Raw genomic sequence first — 16,386 nt, 5'->3', positions numbered from 1 at the left:
AGCCCCAGCAGCTTCCCCCGCGCCTGGGCTGGGTGCTGGGGAAAGAGACATTAAATACTTGGCTGGCTTTGCATCCTGACTCCTCTCTGTCCTTGCTACAAGCATCGTGCCTGGGGTAATTCCTCCCACCCTAGGCCACCCCCAGGCGTAGTCTTAAAACCAAGTGGGTGCAGCGGGTCCACAGCTGGGTTATATTTTGATGGGACACACCTTCGGAGATACCAACAGCCTGAACGCAAGCGGCAGCTGCCCCTTCCTCCGCGGCGGTCGGGTCCTGCTTGCCTAGGGTGCCCCTCGCCGCAGTGTGGTGCCGTCCCGGTGTGCCTGTGCCGCTGCCATCCACGTCACCTCTCGTCCTGGGGGTTCCCAGACTTGTCGGAGAGCGACCTCCAGCCCCAGGGGGGTCCAGAGGCACCACGCTGGCTCGGGCAGCCTCCCCCCAGCTCCAGGAGTGGGCGGTTGTCCCCAGGGGCTACTCCTGGCTCAGAGGCACCCTGGCAGCCCCACGGCGCAGTGGCTGTGTGCTGGTGGCTGCAGGCAAGCGTGGGAGACATGGCCCCGGCTCCCTGGGGTGCAGCTCGGCACAGATGGCAGCCAGGTCCCGCATGCAGAGCAGCACCTGCGGAGATGGGAGCCTGATGCCACAGCCCTCTGGGGACATGAATGTCCCTGTGTGTCCCCCAGGCCCACCGCCCACGGGGGAGGGCTGCACTGACCGTGTCCAGCTGGGCCTCGGTGTCCTCCAGGGCCACGTCCGTGGGGACCTTGAGCCGTGCGGTGGCAAGCTGGAAGAGGTTCAGCACTGCCAGCTTGATCTGCCCCAGCAGCAGGGTCTTCTGCGTGGCTGTGCTCTGGACGTGGGCCCAGTGGGACTCCTGGGGGACAGAGCAACAGAGAGCCCTAGGCCCCCCCAGCCACTCCCCTGTGTTCCCTGCACCCCACAGCCAGGACAGGGGACCTGGGAGCCCTGGCTGTGGGTCCCCTCGCCGTGCACGGTTGCTGCTGATGCTTTCTGGGCATGTGGGGACCCCCAGCTCAGCCCGGGGGGTGCCGCCCAGCTTCCCACCACCGCCACGTCGGGCATCTCCCCTCTGCAGCACACTTGGGGTCCATACTGCTGCCTCTCTCGCTGGGGGGTCCTTGGGCACCCCATGTCCCCGCTTACCCCCTGGAGCACGTCCTGGCGGGCGGCCTCCAGGTGTGCATGGAGCTGGGTCAGCTCGTTGCTGGTGCGCAGGAGCTCGCTGCCGGCCTCCTCCCGGTACCGCCGGAGCTGTGCCCAGCCCTGCGCCAGCCGCTCCTGCCCGGCTGCTGCCTGTTGCGCCAGAGCTGCCCGCGCCCCCGCCAGCGCCGCGAGATGGGCCACCATGGCCGGGACATCCTGGAACTGGGCAGCAGGAGGGGGCTGAGAGGCTGCAGGGGCTGCTGCCCTGGATGGGGTTGGCCCCCCGCAAGGGGCTTGGGGACATGCAGGGTGGCACCGCAGGATGGGGAGCCCAGAGCTCACCTGCCCCGTCCTGGCCAGCACGGCCTGCAGGTAGTCGCCAAAGCCGCGGAGGCTCCGCAGGCGCCGGGCCAGGCGTTGCCTGTGCTGCAGCAGCCCCGTCAGCTCCCGGCGCAGGCGGGCAGCCTCGGCACCCTGCCCCGCTGCCCGCACCCGCTCCTCGTCTGCCCGCCGCAGTGTGCGCTCCTGCCTCGCCGCTGAAGCCTGCGGCGTGGGGACACGGTCAGCGGGGCGCTGGTGGCCTGCCTGGCCCCAGCCCCTGCCCTGGCACCTTGAGGAAGGCGTCGAATTTGAGGACGACGTCCTGGAGCTGGTCTTTCCGCCGGCCCAGCTGCTGCCAGCGCTGCTCCAGGCGCTCCATCCTCTGCCGAAACTCCTGCGGGACCGCAGGGCGCTGAGGGCAGCGCCAGTGCCAGAGCAACGGGGCGGGGGGACACAACGGCCACCAGCCCATGGAAGGTTGGGGACGTGCTTGCGGCTGCTCATCGCCCATGTCTCGCCGCAGCCCCTGGGGAGGGGGCACATGGGGGGGCCTTTACCTCCCGCTGGCTCTGCAGCGCCCGCTCCGCCTCCGCCACCTCCCGCCTCTTCAGCAGCAAGCGTGTGGAGGGCAGCAGCGCGGTGGCATCCCACGCCGGCAGCGTCCTGCCACAGGTTGTGTGGAGCTCGTTGAGACCGGGCAGGGACACCCACCGCCGTGGCACGACCGGGGCCCCCCAGGGAGCACCGCTGCCTGCCGGGGCTCAGGGCAGGGGCCCTGGCCTGCTCCCCCCTCACCCATTCTTGCTCCGGCCCATCCCTCCCGCTTCAGCCTCCACCCACTCAGAGACCCCCAGCCCCACTGCAGCACCCCAGGGAAGGACAAGTCATGGCACAACCTCAGCTTTTGGATTAGACCCCAGGGAATCCCCTCCCCAGCCCACAGTGGGGCGACAGGCTCTGCAGGTCCCCATTGCCAAGGGCGGCAGCAGGAGCTCTGGTCCCGTGTGAAACCCACCCGGGAGCGTGTTGGGCAGCACATGGGCACCCAAATGTCCTGGCATCTCTGGATGGGGTGCAGGCAGAGATACCTACCCGGGTGCCCTCCCCTCCCTGGGTGCCCCAGCTGGGGACACACCACAGCCCCCTGCCCGGGGACCCAGCACCCGCCCAGCGACACCCACCCTGGCAGTGGCACGCCGGGGACCCGGCCATGGGAACGTAAACCGACAGACCCCCAGGGACACAGGCCGTGCCGGCCCCGTCGCTGAGCCCTCGCTCGCCTCCAGCCAGCGGCACCCGCGGCGGGAGCTGGGCGGGCAGCCGCCCGTCCCGCGGGGGGACGGGGGGAACCTCACTCACTGCAGCCGCAGCTTGTCCCGCAAAGCCGAGCGCAAGTACTCCTCCAGGCCGAAGGCCATGCCGCTGGCGTCTCTTCCTCGCTGAGGGGCCGGCGTGGACGAGCCGGGGTGCGGGGCAGCCGAGATGGCGGCAGTACAACACTGTTGCCAAGGGCAGCCGGAGGCTCCCGCAGCTCCCTGGGATTTTCCTGGCGTGGCTCCGAGCATCGCCCGCCAGGGCGGGGTGCGGGGCACAGGGACCGCACTAAGGCTCCTGGGGGACAGCCTGCAGGTCGGTCCCACTCACCGCCCTCCAACCACCCTCCATCCTCCCGCCTGCACTCCAGTCCCCCCAGCCCTCGGGCCCTGCTCCAGCCCCTCAGAAACCTCCATTCAGGCTCCGCGCCCCTTCAGAGACCGCCGCGCACAACCAGACCCTAAGCACTGTCCCACCAAGCGCTCAGCCCCCCCCTGCACACCCCCAGCTCTTCTCCGTCTCACACTGTTCTCATTCACACCCCAGGGAGGGCTGAGCCCCTGCTGCTTCACCCACAGCGCGCGTGCGGCGTGCCCCAGGAACGCTTCTCTTCCCCTCCGCGCGCCCTCAGGTCCCCTTCGATCGCCCATGTGTGCCCCCGTCCCCCCATGACCCTCCACACACAATCAGACCCCCTGCGCATGCTCACTTCTCGCACTCTCCCCCATACCACCGCCCACTTTACGCAGTTTATTGCCGTTCCCCTCCAGCACACGCAGAGCCCTCCGTTGCCCTCCAGCCTGCATTCCACCCCTTCCTGCCACGTTTGGCCATTCCCACCCACCCGTGCCGATCCCCTCCCTCCGTGCAAGCTCAAACCCATCCCTGCTCACCTCTGAAGGCACCGCTCCTCTCCATTGCCCTTCTCAACCCCTCCCTTTACCCCCGCAGGGTGCTCAGATTTGACCTGTCCCTCCATACCCTCCTGCACGCTCCGGCCCCTCCGTTACCCACCCTGCAGTTCCCCTCCATGGCTGCCCTGGTCCCCTCCGTGCGGATCCTGCTCCCCTCGTCCCCTCCCTGTACAAGTTCCCTCTGTGCTTTCCACCACGGCCAGGCACCCCCCTCAAAACCACACCACAAGGTACAGATTAACTCCTGACTTAGATACGGAGAAACATTTCAGAACGACTTGAGGAAAAAATATTTATAAGAAAACAGAAAATCACAATTAAGCCTCCCTAAAGCCAGCATCACCCATGTCCTACCCATGCACCAGTCATTTCTTCTGCTACCCCGGGACCACTGTGGCCCCACAGCAACTTTCTCGACCACACTCCCCACAACCCCAGCACTGCTCATGGTGACGGAGCCAGAATCCCGTACCGGTATTCGAGTCCATCACAGGCATCAAAATGAGAGGGCTACTGGGACCCACTTCGCAAGCTCTGCCTGCGCTGGGTGCCACCTTGTTAACAAGGACACCTGAGACAAAAAGGAACATGAAAAGAGGAGAACAGATGGAGAAAGATGGCTGGGGAAGGATGGAGTGAAAGCTGGGGAAGGGGCGCGTGGAGAGAGAAGTGGGGATGCTCCGTCCGAAGCAGCCTGCTGCAGGACACCGACAGCCTGCGCTCATCCACACGGCAACGAGGACGTGCTTGACACTGGGCGTCCAGCCGGAGCTCTGTGTGCTGCTGCAAGGAGGGATGGAAACTATGTGCCTTGCGTCTCTTCTCCCCTCGTTTCCTGCGGAGAGACCGCGCCGTGCTGCTCACCGTCGTCACCTACGCAGGGCACAGAGCAGCAGCATCTCAGCAAGTGCCAACAGGCCAGACAACAGGAATTCCTCCCTCCCTGGCAGCTGCTCCAGGAAGGTTCCCAGCGTAACAGGAGAGCAGGTGGCTGCTGCCCCAAAACTCGGCTGGCAGGCAGGCATCAAGGGCTCACCTTCCGTAAGGCAGTCGAGGTAAGCCGCCTGGACGCTGTCCCCATTGACCAGCACCATCGCCGCGTGCTTGGTGGAGCTGGTCACGGTCTCGTCTTCCCCCTTCCCCTCATCGTCGTCTTCCGAGTCCACCAGCACTAGGACATCACCTGAGTCTTGACTCCTGTGAACAGCAGAACAAGCAGAGGTGGGCTGAAAGGCTGAGGACAGCCAGTCCCCACCCCTCCCTCCAGCCTCTGCCTCCCCTCTACACCAAAACGACCAATTCTGATGGCCTCCTCCTCTGATGCACTAACCCTGTTCAGAGAACAGCTGGTTTCAGTCCCTGCTGGCAGCAACACCACCAACGGCACGCTGCACTGCTTCCCGTTCGGCTTCCAAAGTCCTCCAACCACCTCACCAATATTGGTGTACTAAACTGCACGAGCCCCTCCCGAGTGGAGTTATCCTCCCCTCCCGTAGAGATGGGGAAACGAAGGCACTCAGAAAAGAGTCTTCCCGTGCCGCAGCACCACCGCGGTGGGAACAGAACCAACAGCTAAAAGGGAAGGGAGCAGGGCCGGCAGGGAAGCGGAGAAGAAATCCGGTGCACCTGAACCCCAAGGAGACGAAGGCTCTTGTTCCTGTGCAGCTATCAGACATCCCTCCTGCGAGGGGAAGGACATGGGCAAACGCCCGTACAGCGTGGCGGAAAATCATCATTTCTATTTACTTTCCAAGCCTTCGGGCTCATTGGTGCCAAGGAGCAGCAATCCTGCACAGCCTCCTCCCACACTAACGAGTGCCTTGCCAGCACCGTCCCTGCGCATCCCAAAGCAATGCCATCCCTGCTCTGACGCCAAGCGCTCGCCCTCTCCCCTCATCCTCCTGCTCCCACACCCCACGGGAGTCCCACATGGGTCTCACTCATCCCCATAAGCACAGCTTTGCTCTGGGGACAGGTCCTGCCTCCGAGGTGGATTCCCTACCCCACAGGGAGATCACCTGTGCCAGGAGGCAGACTAGTGAGGCCACGCAGAACTGGGCTGAGGAAAGTCAACACTCACCTGAACGCAGCACCTGAATGGGAGAGAAGGGAAGGGAAAAGACAGCGTTAGAAACCGGCCCCAGAGCAGGCCCTCAGGCAGCACGCTTCTGGTTTCACTGAACAGCCCCTGCCAGTCCTGCCTGCAGTAGGATGGTCTCAGGCAGCCACATGTGGAGGCACGGACGTGAAGGTGACCTGCCCGAGTATGCAGCAAGAGCCTCAGAAAGGTCACAAGGCAAGGGGAGAAGGCCCATCACAGCACAGCTCCATGGAGAAGGCGAGGGGAAGGTGCCTGAAGCACTCAGCTGGGGAAGGGCCTTGTGTTTCCAATCCACCTGCCTCCAGGTCTGACAGGGTTTTGACCAGGAGCAGGATGAGGCCCAAGGGCTGGGGTGGTCATCAGTGGCTGACTCCAGCACACCAGAAGAGGCGAGCCAGTTAGGGATAAAGCCAGGCCACCCCAGGAAGGAGTAACCCCCTCCCTGGCTTGTGCAAAGGAGAGCTCCTACCTCTCAGGCACAGGAGGGGATTGTAGTACAAGATGACCCCCGTGACGGCAAGAATAGCCAGCAGGGACAGAGCCACCACTGCACCCACGAGCCCAACGATGTTCACCGGCTCTGTGGAGAGAAGAGGAGACACCGGAGGCCAGCTTGTCACCAGGACACGGATGGATGAGGACATCTCAGTGCAGGTGCTGTCTCAGTTCCCATTTCCCATCATTGCAACAGTCCCATCAGCATAAGGGGTGAGAGTTTCAGGCACTCATGCTTCATTGATATGGAAAACACCACAGCAAGGCTCCTTTTTTTGTGCCCACACTCATTTAGCGAAAGCGAATCAACCCCTGCCTCTTGATCTTGAGCAGCTTGAGCCTTGGAGGTGCTCCTCTGTGCCCACAGCCTACAGGAGGGACCAAGGATGCTCCTCTCTGAGGCCCATTATGCCGAGGTGAGGGGAATCAGGCCTTTTCACGCTGGGATGAAGGGAGCCAGTCCTGCATCTATGCTTGCCTCAGGAGTATGGAAAGCATCAACAGGCAAAGAGGGCTCTTAGTGGCAGATGGAGGCCCTTGGGGGCTTGCCAATGGCCCCTGTGAGCTGTGTCCCTGACTCCTCCTCAATCCCTGCCGCAGCAACCCCAGGCAGCCCCACTCACGCTTCACCGTCAGGCAGACGAACAACTCCCTCAGCCCCACAGGGTTCTGTGCCTTGCAGACGTAACAGCCCCCGTCGGTGCCCTGGGAGCAGTTCCAGATGGTGAGCCGGGACACGTTGCCCTCCTGGGTGATGAGGTACCTCCCTCCAGGTTGGATCTCCACCTCTGGCTGGGTGATGCTCCGCAGCCAGGTGAGCCTCGCTGCTGGGGTGCTCTCGGTCACACGGCATGTCAGGGTCACATTGTCACCCACAAAGCAGGTCTTCGGGGGCTCCGATTCCAGTGAAGGCACTTCTGAACAGCCCAAGGGCAGGGGGGAAGGCGGGGAGAAGAAAAAAAAAGAAAAAGAAAAGCATCAAGGAGGGAATGGAGGAGTTTAAAATAACAAGCAATCAGCCATCTGGCTGATTAATAATCATTAACAGAAGGAAGTCAGGAGATTGGGACTTGAGCACTGTGAGTTTTGCATTCAGCTCACTCACAAAACTTCAGCAGCCTTCCAAGGAGTGATCTGAGCAACTTTGACATTGCTCAGTCCTTTTATTGACACCTGTCTCTATATCCCCAGGGAAGAACGGTCGGAGGGTAGCCAGTGAGACGATGGCAGAGAGAAGGAAGGCAGCCCAGGGATTTTCCTTGGGATGAGCAGAGCTCTTGTGTAGCCCTGACATCGCCTGGAGGACAAATACAAGCTCAGGTTTTCAAAAGTCACTTTAGTCAGACCCCCTCAGATGCTTAAAGGGGTACTGGGGGCATGCAACCCTTCTGCTATAAACCCAGCTCTGCCAAACTTAATCTCAAGCTGAGCAAGGCACTAAAACGACCTCTAATTTCACACAGGCATGAGTGCTTGCACAGGTGAAAAGCTTGGTATGGGGAGATTTGTTGGCCCCTGAAGAAGTACCCAAAACACAACTCACCTGCAACTATGCCGTGACGGATCTCAGCTGCAGGACTTCTGTGCCTTGTGCAGTCACCTCTGCACAAGCCAAGCCCTGCCTCACTGCCTCCTTAGCATTTCCCCCTGCGGCAAGCGTCTGCAAGCCTGGCTTGCCTGACCGCTGCCTTAACGCTCTGGAGGGCAGAAAATGACCGGAGTACCTGTCTGCCCCACCATGAGCAGGTTCATTAATAGTTAATAAGGCAGGCAAGTCAACTCACTTATCTCCACAGTGCACGCAGGTTCCTCCTGCTTGACGACATGGCTCCCAACACACTTGAACACTTTTCGGTGGGAGAGATGGGAGCTGTTTAGCGTTTCCACATGGGTGTCCGAGGAGCTCATGGAGCTGATGACCCAGCTTGAGTTCTCCATATCATGCCCCTCTTCTCTCCAGTGTAGGGTGGGGTGGGGGTACCCCCCAGGCCAGCTGCAAAACAGCTGCAGCTTCAGCCCTGACGAGGAAGTCTCAGCCCAGCACTTTGGGGTTGAGTGCGGTGGATCTATCAGCAAGAACAGCACACGGTTAGAAACATTTCCAAGTCACAGCTGTCGGCATCTCAGGCTGGAACCCCCAGAAGTGCTTGTTTTTTCCATCACTCCCCTTGAAAGCCTTCCTGGCTTCTCTGCCTATCTTGCTCCCTACCTGCCTCCCACAGTCCCAGGGGAGCACAACTCTGAATGACAGTCAACAGGCACCAAGCAGGAGGCTGTCCTGCAGAAGCCGTAACAGCAACCACAGCCCAGTCTTGAGGGACTAATGCACGGCAAGGAAAACAATTATTGCCACAGCTTTGTCCAACAGAAACAAGATAAGCACCTAAAAATACCACAGGAGAACAAAATCTCCATGCTGCCCTTGGCAATTCATCACAGCACGGGTCCTCATGCCCCGGATGGAAGGGGGTGACACTGATTCACACCACTTGAGAACAAGGCTTTGCATCTCCCCATCACTGATACAAGCACTTGGATTTCCCAAGGGAACACGGAAAGCACCAGGGCTCTTGTCCAGGGCCAAGTAACCAGCTTCTCAGAGCCACCAGCTCAAAGCTGGAGCACTTCCCCAGCAAGTCCAGCACATTGTTGAAGGAGGAGGCTGTTCCTAGCACGCAAGACGCTCTGCCCACAGGGAGTCCTGGTGACTCCAGCTCGCAGGATCAGGGCAACGGATATGTGCCGCTGAAGTGTGCTCCGCTCCTTCCTGGCGCCACTGTCCCTGCCATGTGGGGCCAGACGGCGTTACTCAGCCACGCACCACGCTCTGTGTCCACACCGCACTGCAGCAGTGGGAACAAACTCCAGCAAAGAACATAGGTAGGGTAAGTCACCGCTGGCCTGATGCCAGGGCCACTTCGTAACCACCATGACTACGTTTGTTATTTAAATACAGAAACAACTACATGATGGCAGGCGTGGGTCAGAAGCCAACAGAAACCCAAGAGCAATCCCTTTGGGCAGAGCAGGGCTCACGTTTCGTGCAGCAGAAGTTCCTGCCTGTCTCCCATCAGCTGGTTTCATACACCCTCCGCCATGCAGAGATACACACAGATGTTTGTTTAACAGCCATAGGGATTCCGGACTCTGATCGCGGCAGAATTAACACACTGTGCCCCTGTGGCTGGCTTCCCTAATCCAATGCTGAACAAGACCCCACCGAGAGATCAGATGCTGCCAAGGCAAGCCCCACACAAGAGGTGTCAGAGGGATGCCTGATGTTTATTTTGCGGAGCATTTATTCAAGTGACTTTCAAATAACATGAGTTTAAAAAAACGCACAACATCATGGCATAACCCCATGTGAGCTACAAGAACATAACTCCTTGGGGCTCGGCTTTCCGGGAACTGTATGCACGCAGCTTGTGTGATCTTTGAAACCATCCAGCTCTGGCAAGAAAGTTCTCTACAACACTTCCTCTGTCTCCGCTCTGGGTCTCATAACCGATGCAGAAACCTGGCTGTGGTTAATATGAGCAACCTGTCAGCCTGAATCACCAGAAACGCACCGTGTCGAGAGGCAGACACAGCCTTTCCAGACGTCCAGCCAGAGCGCTGCACTTTCAGTGCTGGTTCCAGGAACCTGCCTCCTGAAGCCATCAGCTTTACATCCTGAACTCCTAGGCTCTCCCAGTACAACTCCGCTTTTCTGTCTAAATGCTAACAGGAGATCTGTCCCCAAAATGTTAAAAACCCAAACCCCTAAGAACCTCCCACCCCCTGCCACCAAAAAAACCCCACGAGCAAAAAGGACCTTGTGCCCGCAGAAGAACCGACGGTGGCTTATATCAAATTGCACACAAACATACCAAGGTGTGCAATTGCACGTTTCCTTCACACCATGTACTTCCTACCCAAAACAAACACAGAACAGCAGCTCAAGCCAGGGCTGCACCTTTGTCGTGCTGCTAGAATATCCCCTCTACTGCATGAGGTTTTTGAAATGCAGTTTTAAGCAAAAAGAGAACTCCTTGGTACAATGCATGAGATGGCTTGAAGACTGTCAACTGGTAACTCCCACATGAAGCCTACAGATCCTGGGTGGCTCTTTTACAGCAGTGCCAAGGCTGTGTCTGAGAGGTCTGCTCCAGCCCAGGCTAAGTTGCTCCACTAACAGTAAATGTGAAAAATCAGGGCCCATGCTTCTAGTCTGAGGTTGAGAAGCTTCAACTTCTGGCCTTTGTTTCTTCTGCTGATCTAAAGCACCACCAGAAATAACCTCTTCCGCCTACTAAAGGGCACCCCACTGTCCCATATCACCTTTGTAACCTTTGGAAATTAATTGACACATTAATTCCACGCTAATAAATAAAGTTCAGAGTGCAGTGCCAACACTTGGCATGCCATAGATAATCTTTTGCTCATGCGTGTTTTGCCTCAGTGCTCCAGATTTAGGGCTCCCCCCTCCTAAGCTCCATGCCTATGTGTATATTCTCTGAAGCAGCCTGGGGTTCAATTCCTTCACTCCAGCCCTCTGTGACTCTCCAAACCCCACCTACAGGTTCCTTGCCCCAAGAAGGGGATTTTTACTTGTGTGAACTTAGATTTCATCTGTACAAAACAGGTTCAACTTTTACAAACATGCACCCTTCACCAAACACCGAGAAGGAAGGAACACCCTGAATACAAACAGAAAACAGGTCTCACAGACGGCAGGTGTTGATGGAAAGAAAGAAAGAGGCCAAGAGAGCACAGAGCGTCGCTGAAAAAGGCAAACTGGCAGCAGTCTTTCCTTCTTCTCAACCCTATAATATGGGTTTGGCTGGCATAAAGGACAGCAGGTCACAGCCCAGGTCTGGGGGGCCCGAGCCCGTGTCACATCCTATCAGACTTGGTGACGGGGCCGAGAGTGGACCTGCGCTCCCTGCTGATCTGGAGAGGGCTGTTCCCACAGAAGAGATGGGACATCTGGGCAAGAGAACAATTCCCCGGCAGAAGCAGGAAGGACCTGCCCCAGCAGTGTCCAAAGTCGTCCACTTGAATGCTCTCCAGACTGATCTTCCACCCGTGCTGTGAAGATTTCTAAGAGAATGAATGAATGAAGTAGGGTTGGAAATAGGAGTAAGCACCAACACACACAACAGGAGAAAAAGGCTGAAAGAATGGCCTGTGCTGGCTGATAACAACAGGCATGCTCCCAGGACAGTGCTTCCAGCAGTAAATTTGAGGAACGTGGTATTCCCATTAAAATGGGAAGGTTGCACTCTCAGACTCAGCACAGACAACTCATCAGCTGAGGACCCTCCATCCTCACACCAAATGGATGGCAACAAGTAATGGCGCGGCACATCAAACGTGTATTTCAATCAAGGGGAAAAAAGACAGTGAGCAGCAGCCCAAAGCCCAAGTTTTATGAAGGCTCAAGTCACCCAGATTCTGAGGCAAAGAGCCCCTCTGGACCAGTTACAGGACATGAAAGATCTGTTCAAAAACTAGTTTATCATCACCAGTGATGAAGGAAATGACATAGTGTGGACTTAACATCTGGCATCCCATCCTCTGTGTCACACACAACTGACCCTTGCCAGACCATTCGGACACACATCGCTCTGCTGGTAAGCAAATGTGTAATTGAGTAGTATCAGCCTGCTGACAGATTTTGCACAATAAGGCCAACTTGCCCTTTTTTCCCCACTATTTTTCCACCAGTGCCAGATGAATCTGGGGACCTGTGAGACTCAGAGGAGGAAATTCATAGATGTGGGACAGACTTACTGGCTACCAGGAGCTGGACCCTGTGCTCATGGTCTGTCCTGTTCAGCACTTCCTTGCAAGTGTAGTTGCCCTCGTCCTGCACACGCAGCTCTGTGATGCGCAGAGAGCTGTTGTCAACCAGGGAGAAACGCACGTCCGGGGGGAAGGCGAACCTTGAGGAGAAGAGTGGGGGGAAAGAGTGCGGATCCCCTTGAAACCAGACCACCTCGGTTGCTTCTTTGGAGACGTTTCGGCATAAAAGGAGGATGCTTCCTCCAACCCTCCCAAAGACCACTTCCTCTGTTCCTGCAAAACAGAAGGAACAGCGTTAGGGATCTAGGGAACCGGCAAAGCCCCATTCCATCAGCAAAGACCTGGACATCGGGTATATTATCAACCCTCTGGGGTGCTTGTTAGGGGGGCTCTTGCCAAAGGATCTCCAAGACGCGTGCAGACACACGGTCAGGAAGGACACAGCTTGAAAGGTTCTACAGGAAAAGCAAGGACAGGCTATTTCTGCCCGAGAGAAGGGCAGCAAACGAGCGACCTGAAGGAGCCAGAGAAGAGCGGTGTTAGAGCACCGACAATGCTGGGTCACAGCGATGTCCATGCTCACCCCACATTTTGCTGGACCACTTGCCCACGGAGCCTCATCCCTGCACTGCTCCGGGGAGCGCACAGTACCGAAAAAGGAGACAAAACGCCAATATCGGTAGCCATCGAGGAAGACGACACAACTGTTGATATCCCGTCGGCCTTCCCTACTCTCCCCTTCCCCTGCCAAATGGCACCCGGACCCTACAGCCAACTCGAGGGTCCGCAGGAGTCCCCCCTTCTATCAGACCCCTCAGCGCCTGCCCTGCTTGTTTTCAAAGGGGATTTTTGTTACTTACAGAAAAAAAAAAAAAGAATTTTTGCAAAGAAATCAGCATTAGGGCCGGCTGGGGAGCTCCCCTCAGGAGCGCCGCGGGCTGAGGTGACACCGGGAGGGCTCTCATGGTCACCTGCCAACGCCCACCGCTCCCCTCCCCTCAGCCCCCCGCACCTACCTGCGGCGTCCCGGCGCGGCACCAGGCTCCAGAGGCAGAGGGCGAGGAAGAACCGGACCGGCGGCGTCCCGCCGCGGAGCCACATCGCCGTGTGCCGCTGCCAAGAGCCGCCCGCCGCCTCCGCTGCCTGGCCTCCGCCCCGGCGAGCGGGCGGGCCCGCCAGCCCTCCCCTGCCCGCTGGCTGGGGCCCGTGAAGGGAGTCGTGTATCAGTCGCCGCCGCCTGAGACCCGCCATCTCGGGGGAGCCCCCCCGCCCGCCATCTTGGGGGTGCTCGACCCCCGGCCCCATCCGCCATCTTGAGTAGCCCCCTCAGAGCGACCGAAGCGTGTTGCCGCGCCCGGGGGGGCCAGGTACTGACATCGGGTGCAGTCCAAGGACCGGGAGCATTTAATGCAAGGAGGGTGGTGTTTCCCGAGGGCAAAACTAAGCGCAGGTACTAAACGACACCCCCCCCCTCCGCGAGGGTCTTCCATAACTCAACCACCTAGAGACACCCCAAAAGCAGTGGGAGCGGGAAGAACAGTGATAAATGACTATGAACCCTGCCACAAAATGTATGATTCCTGGGTATGGGCAAAAAGAAAAATTAAAAAACCAGCAGGCAGCGACTTAAACCAACGCTGGAGAGCAAGGAAGCAGAGCACAGACTGAAGAGGGACTGGGAGGAGGAAGCAGGTGGAAAGCGTAAAGGATGAGCTTATCCACGGCTGGAGGCTGGGGGGCGCCCCAACAGCTGGAGCAGGGGAAAAGCTAGCGGGCGCGCCGCCGCCAATGGGGAGCGGAGCGTGGCGGCGGCTCCGCCAATGGGAGCGGGGGGCGGGCCGAGCGTGGCGGTGATTGGGCGGTGCGGGGGCAGTGCGCGGAGTGGAGTGCAGCAGGCGCCATGCCGGTGGATCTGGGGCTGTGGAGCGGGCCGCTGAGCCTCACCGAGGTGGAGCAGAAGCCGGCGCACCCGCTGCGGGTCAAGTATGGCTCCGTGGAGATAGACGAGCTGGGCAAGGTGCTCACGCCCACTCAGGTGAGTCAGGGCCCGGCCCCGCGCGTGTGTCGCACGGAGGCGCGGCAAAATGGCGGGAGGCGGCTGGGCCTCTTGCGCCTTCGTGCTGGCAGCCTCCATCGGAGCCTCCCTGGGTGCGGGGTGGAGGGAGAGGTGCCTCGCTTTGGTGCCGACTCTTGCACGGGGGTGGTGCGGTCAGGCCTGGCTCCATACCGCAGGAGGAATCCCGGCGGCTCTTGTAGGCTGGGTGTGAGCTGGCATGAATGGCCTTGAACTCCTCGGGTGTTGTTGCCTTCGTTGGTCACACGTGGCCTCCATGTGCAGTGCTGCTGGCTGGCGCAAACTGCGTGGTGCAGGCAGCAGGGCTGGTTGCTCGTGCTAATGCTGTCATTGCTCCAGGTCCAGCATCGCCCCACCAGCATTGAATGGGATGGCTGCGATCCCCAGAAGCTCTATACCCTGGTTCTCACAGACCCAGATGCTCCCAGTAGGAAGGACCCAAAGTTCAGGTAATAGGGGTGGGTAACTCCCTAGCTTGTCTGGGGAAAAAGGAGCATCCATCTTGTTCTGAGCAGAGGCTTAGAAGGAGGTGAGGAATGTGGTCTGCTCAAGGTGCAGCAGTGAGTCTGTGGCTTGGGATAGAAACAGTGTCCTTGCAGCTCTCCTTGAGACAAGGACAATGTGGGGAGGAGCAGCTGCTTTTGCCAGGGGCGTTTGGAGGTCTGTTGTAGCTTGGAGAAGCACAGCATCTGCTGCTTGCTCTAATATGGCACGTGTGTGTGAGTTGGAATTGAGTGAGTTGTGTGAGTCTATGCTAGCAATGGAGGCTTAAACCTGGGATCACCTCACCTTTCTCAAATCGGGCTTGGAAGCCTGTGGAGTACGCACGCTTAGGGATCTGGCTCTGGGTTTCTCGGAGCTGCAAGGCAGGATGACGGAGCTGATTTTGACGGGCTCTACCTCCTGAAGGAGGCTGTACCTACTCCCTGCAGGACCAGTGCCCTCTGGGTTTGGCAAACCAGGAGTGGCAGCTGTTAGCTCTGGTGACCCTGTGCTGACAGCCTTACAGAAAAGCAGCAGCTTGGAGTAAGGAAGGGTCTTAGCTGGGGCTGTGATGCAGTCTGATTGTTGTTTGCCTTCTTCCTTCAGGGAATGGCACCACTTTCTGGTGACCAACATGAAAGGCAACGATGTGGGGAGTGGGACTGTGCTGTCAGATTACGTCGGCTCTGGACCTCCCAAAGGAACAGGTCTGTACCTGGCTGCAGCTGTGTGTAATCAAATGTGGCTTGCAGGGGCGGGTGGGGAGGCCTGCAGAAAACTGCCTGCTTGGCATGTGCCACACTGTGGAATTGGCCCACACAGGGCTGCCTGTGGCTGCACGTAGCCATGGCCGGGCTTCACCACTGTCCCTTTGCTGTGTGGTGACAGGCTTGTGCTGTTCTGCCTGCAGTCAGTAGGCAGTGTTGCCTGGCAGGGGGAACGCTAGCCTAGGCAGGCCACAAGCCGTTTAGGCCTATCTAGTGCATCTTCTCTAAGCTGCTTTAGCTCCATCGCACTTAGCCTTCTGATCCTGGAGAGCGCAGGCAGCCGTTTCCCTGCGCTCCTGGGGTGGCTTCAGAGCAAACCTTACACCTGGGAATTGCAGGGGACTGGCATTTGTAACGCTCTGTCCTCCCCACAGGGCTGCACCGCTACGTGTGGCTGGTGTATGAGCAGCCGAAGCAGCTGACCTGCAACGAGCCCATCCTCTGTAATCGCTCTGGTGACAAACGAGGGAAGTTCAAGGTGGCGGCTTTCCGCAGCAAGTACGAGCTGGGGGTGCCAGTGGCTGGCACTTGCTACCAGGCGGAGTGGGACGACTATGTGCCGAAGCTCTACGAGCAGCTGTCGGGGAAGTAGGGCGAGGGGACCTGAAGAAGCACTGTGCAGCACCCCCTGCGCCCTGGAGACCAGGCTGGTCAGAGCATGTCGCTGTAGTTTTGTTTGATTAGTGAGTCGAACCCAACTGCTCCCGCACTGAGCGCTGCATCTGTAACCCTGTCACCGTCCCAAACCTGCTTCTGTGTCAGTGTGGTCCAGATATGTGCTGTGCTTCAGCTGACTTGCGTCGGTACAGGCAATGGCTAGCTAGATGAGCTCCGGAGGAGCTCCAGGCTGACCTGCTTCAGGAAACCAAAACCTTTGCTAATTGCTGTAGCTGCAGAGTCTCTGCTGTGCTGAAATGGTGTTATGCAGCAGTGGTGTGGGTGCAGAACGACTTCTGGGTTGGTGC

General features: G+C 58.8%; 3 protein-coding genes across 3 annotated transcripts; 1 reads left to right on the top strand and 2 right to left on the bottom strand.

The window, feature by feature from the left end:
- Positions 1-200: 200 nt before the first annotated feature.
- CFAP73 (cilia and flagella associated protein 73) lies at positions 201-3,282 on the bottom strand. Its single transcript, XM_082007752.1, has 7 exons — positions 2,846-3,282; positions 2,044-2,233; positions 1,776-1,898; positions 1,508-1,708; positions 1,166-1,387; positions 717-875; positions 201-635 (listed from the first exon to the last, which is right to left on the bottom strand). The coding sequence occupies exons 1-7, from the start codon at positions 3,049-3,051 to the stop codon at positions 345-347; spliced, it is 1,392 nt and encodes a 463-aa protein (XP_081863878.1). The 5' UTR covers positions 3,052-3,282; the 3' UTR covers positions 201-344.
- Positions 3,283-4,516: 1,234 nt separating this feature from the next.
- On the bottom strand, positions 4,517-13,502 carry VSIG10 (V-set and immunoglobulin domain containing 10; the record flags this gene model as incomplete). Its single annotated transcript, XM_082007829.1, has 7 exons — positions 13,114-13,502; positions 12,086-12,370; positions 8,095-8,376; positions 6,934-7,227; positions 6,285-6,395; positions 4,751-4,948; positions 4,517-4,587 (listed from the first exon to the last, which is right to left on the bottom strand). The coding sequence occupies exons 1-7, from the start codon at positions 13,400-13,402 to the stop codon at positions 4,517-4,519; spliced, it is 1,530 nt and encodes a 509-aa protein (XP_081863955.1). The 5' UTR covers positions 13,403-13,502.
- A 317-nt stretch (positions 13,503-13,819) lies between these two features.
- Positions 13,820-16,013, top strand: PEBP1 (phosphatidylethanolamine binding protein 1; the record flags this gene model as incomplete). Its single annotated transcript, XM_082007786.1, has 4 exons — positions 13,820-14,132; positions 14,511-14,620; positions 15,261-15,361; positions 15,796-16,013. The coding sequence occupies exons 1-4, from the start codon at positions 13,998-14,000 to the stop codon at positions 16,011-16,013; spliced, it is 564 nt and encodes a 187-aa protein (XP_081863912.1). The 5' UTR covers positions 13,820-13,997.
- Positions 16,014-16,386: the final 373 nt, after the last annotated feature.

Source organism: Phaethon aethereus, assembly GCF_964289735.1.
Source record: "Phaethon aethereus genome assembly, chromosome: 17".
NCBI classification, from domain to species: Eukaryota; Metazoa; Chordata; class Aves; order Phaethontiformes; family Phaethontidae; genus Phaethon; species Phaethon aethereus.
Note: the sequence above shows the minus strand (reverse complement) of the source record. Positions and strands in the feature narration are given on the sequence as shown.